The sequence below is a fragment of the Cynoglossus semilaevis genome, chromosome 10 (genome assembly GCF_000523025.1).
Source record: "Cynoglossus semilaevis isolate Cse_v1.0 chromosome 10, Cse_v1.0, whole genome shotgun sequence".
Taxonomy (NCBI): Eukaryota; Metazoa; Chordata; class Actinopteri; order Pleuronectiformes; family Cynoglossidae; genus Cynoglossus; species Cynoglossus semilaevis.
The window spans coordinates 19,729,066-19,730,237 of record NC_024316.1 but is presented as its reverse complement, the minus strand read 5'-3'; the positions used below and the strand labels follow the sequence as shown (position 1 = coordinate 19,730,237).

The 1,172-nt window shown below is 47.9% G+C and overlaps 1 protein-coding gene across 1 annotated transcript in view; it reads left to right on the top strand.

The window, feature by feature from the left end:
* The window catches only part of plxnd1 (plexin D1), a 58,247-nt gene that overhangs the window by 38,964 nt on the left and 18,111 nt on the right, over positions 1-1,172 (top strand). Inside the window, exon 15 of the mRNA XM_025059168.1 lies at positions 612-751. Coding sequence (XP_024914936.1) covers positions 612-751 — 140 coding nt within the window. The remainder of the gene's footprint in view (positions 1-611; positions 752-1,172) is intronic.

Below are 1,172 nucleotides of genomic sequence, written 5' to 3'. Positions count from 1 at the left end.
CAGTCATTCAGCACCAGGTGCCAACGACAACAAACATGGAATGTCCCTTTTCTCTGAAGTGGTCACTGGTCAAGAAGCAGTGGAACCAGAGTACCATCGACGTTCTCTGGTCATGACCCTGACCATCAGTGGCTCAACACGAGGTTCACAGACCCTAACAGCACACGCCATCTGTGGTGGAAGGACTACTGAAGTACTCTGTACTACAAGTATTTAAGAAGAAGTGTTGAGACTGCAGCAGTAACCGCTCTGACAGACAGGAAGTGTTGCTGCAGGACGGAAACATCTGCCCCTGGTGGAGGTATGAGGGGCAGATGACCAACACAATAGGGCTCCTCTGCCGGGGCACTTTGAGGAAGTGAATCCTGTCAGCAGACGACGAGAGAGAGAGAGAGAGAGAGAGAGCTTCCCTTCAGGCCAGTTTATGGTCGGGGGGGTGAGGGGGGGTGGCTGCCTCTTCATGGAGTTTGTCATTTGCTCAGCATACATGAATGATGAGGCCTACTTCTCTGTCAGCACCGTGGACCACACTTTTAGTTTCTCTGTCACCTGGTCCAGACCTGGTCCAGACCTGGTCCAGACCTGGTCCTGTTCATTCTGTCTGTGTCCAGGTCCCAAAGCTGCTGTCCATGGAGCCCACCACAGGCCCCCGCGCTGGGGGGACCAGGGTGACCATCAGTGGGGAGAACCTGGACATCGGCTCCAAGGTCGTGGTCAAGGTCAACGACACCTTAGAATGTTCTGTCACACAGTGAGTCGCATTTAATTCTGCTTCGTTGAAATATATGTGAATATCCTGGTCCAGACCTGGTATATATATATATTTATATATATGTGTGTATATATATATGTACACAGACATATTTATACATATGTATATTTATATATATTTCATTCTTACATTTCTTCACTCTAGTGCCCAGTTGACCAAACCCAGTCCTAATAGACTAGTCAGTAGTCAGTAGTCAGTAGTACTAGCTCCAGGCCTGTTTGTTAAGGTTGTTAACTCATTAACTCAGTAACTAAGTTAACAGGTTAACAGTCTGCGGTCACTGTTTGAATCCCACTCTGCTCTAACTTCTGTCCTTGTACTTTATGAGTTTGTTGAACAGTGTGTGACACTTAATAGAAGTCACAGATTACCCCCCTTCCCCCTATCATTGCGCTTCCCC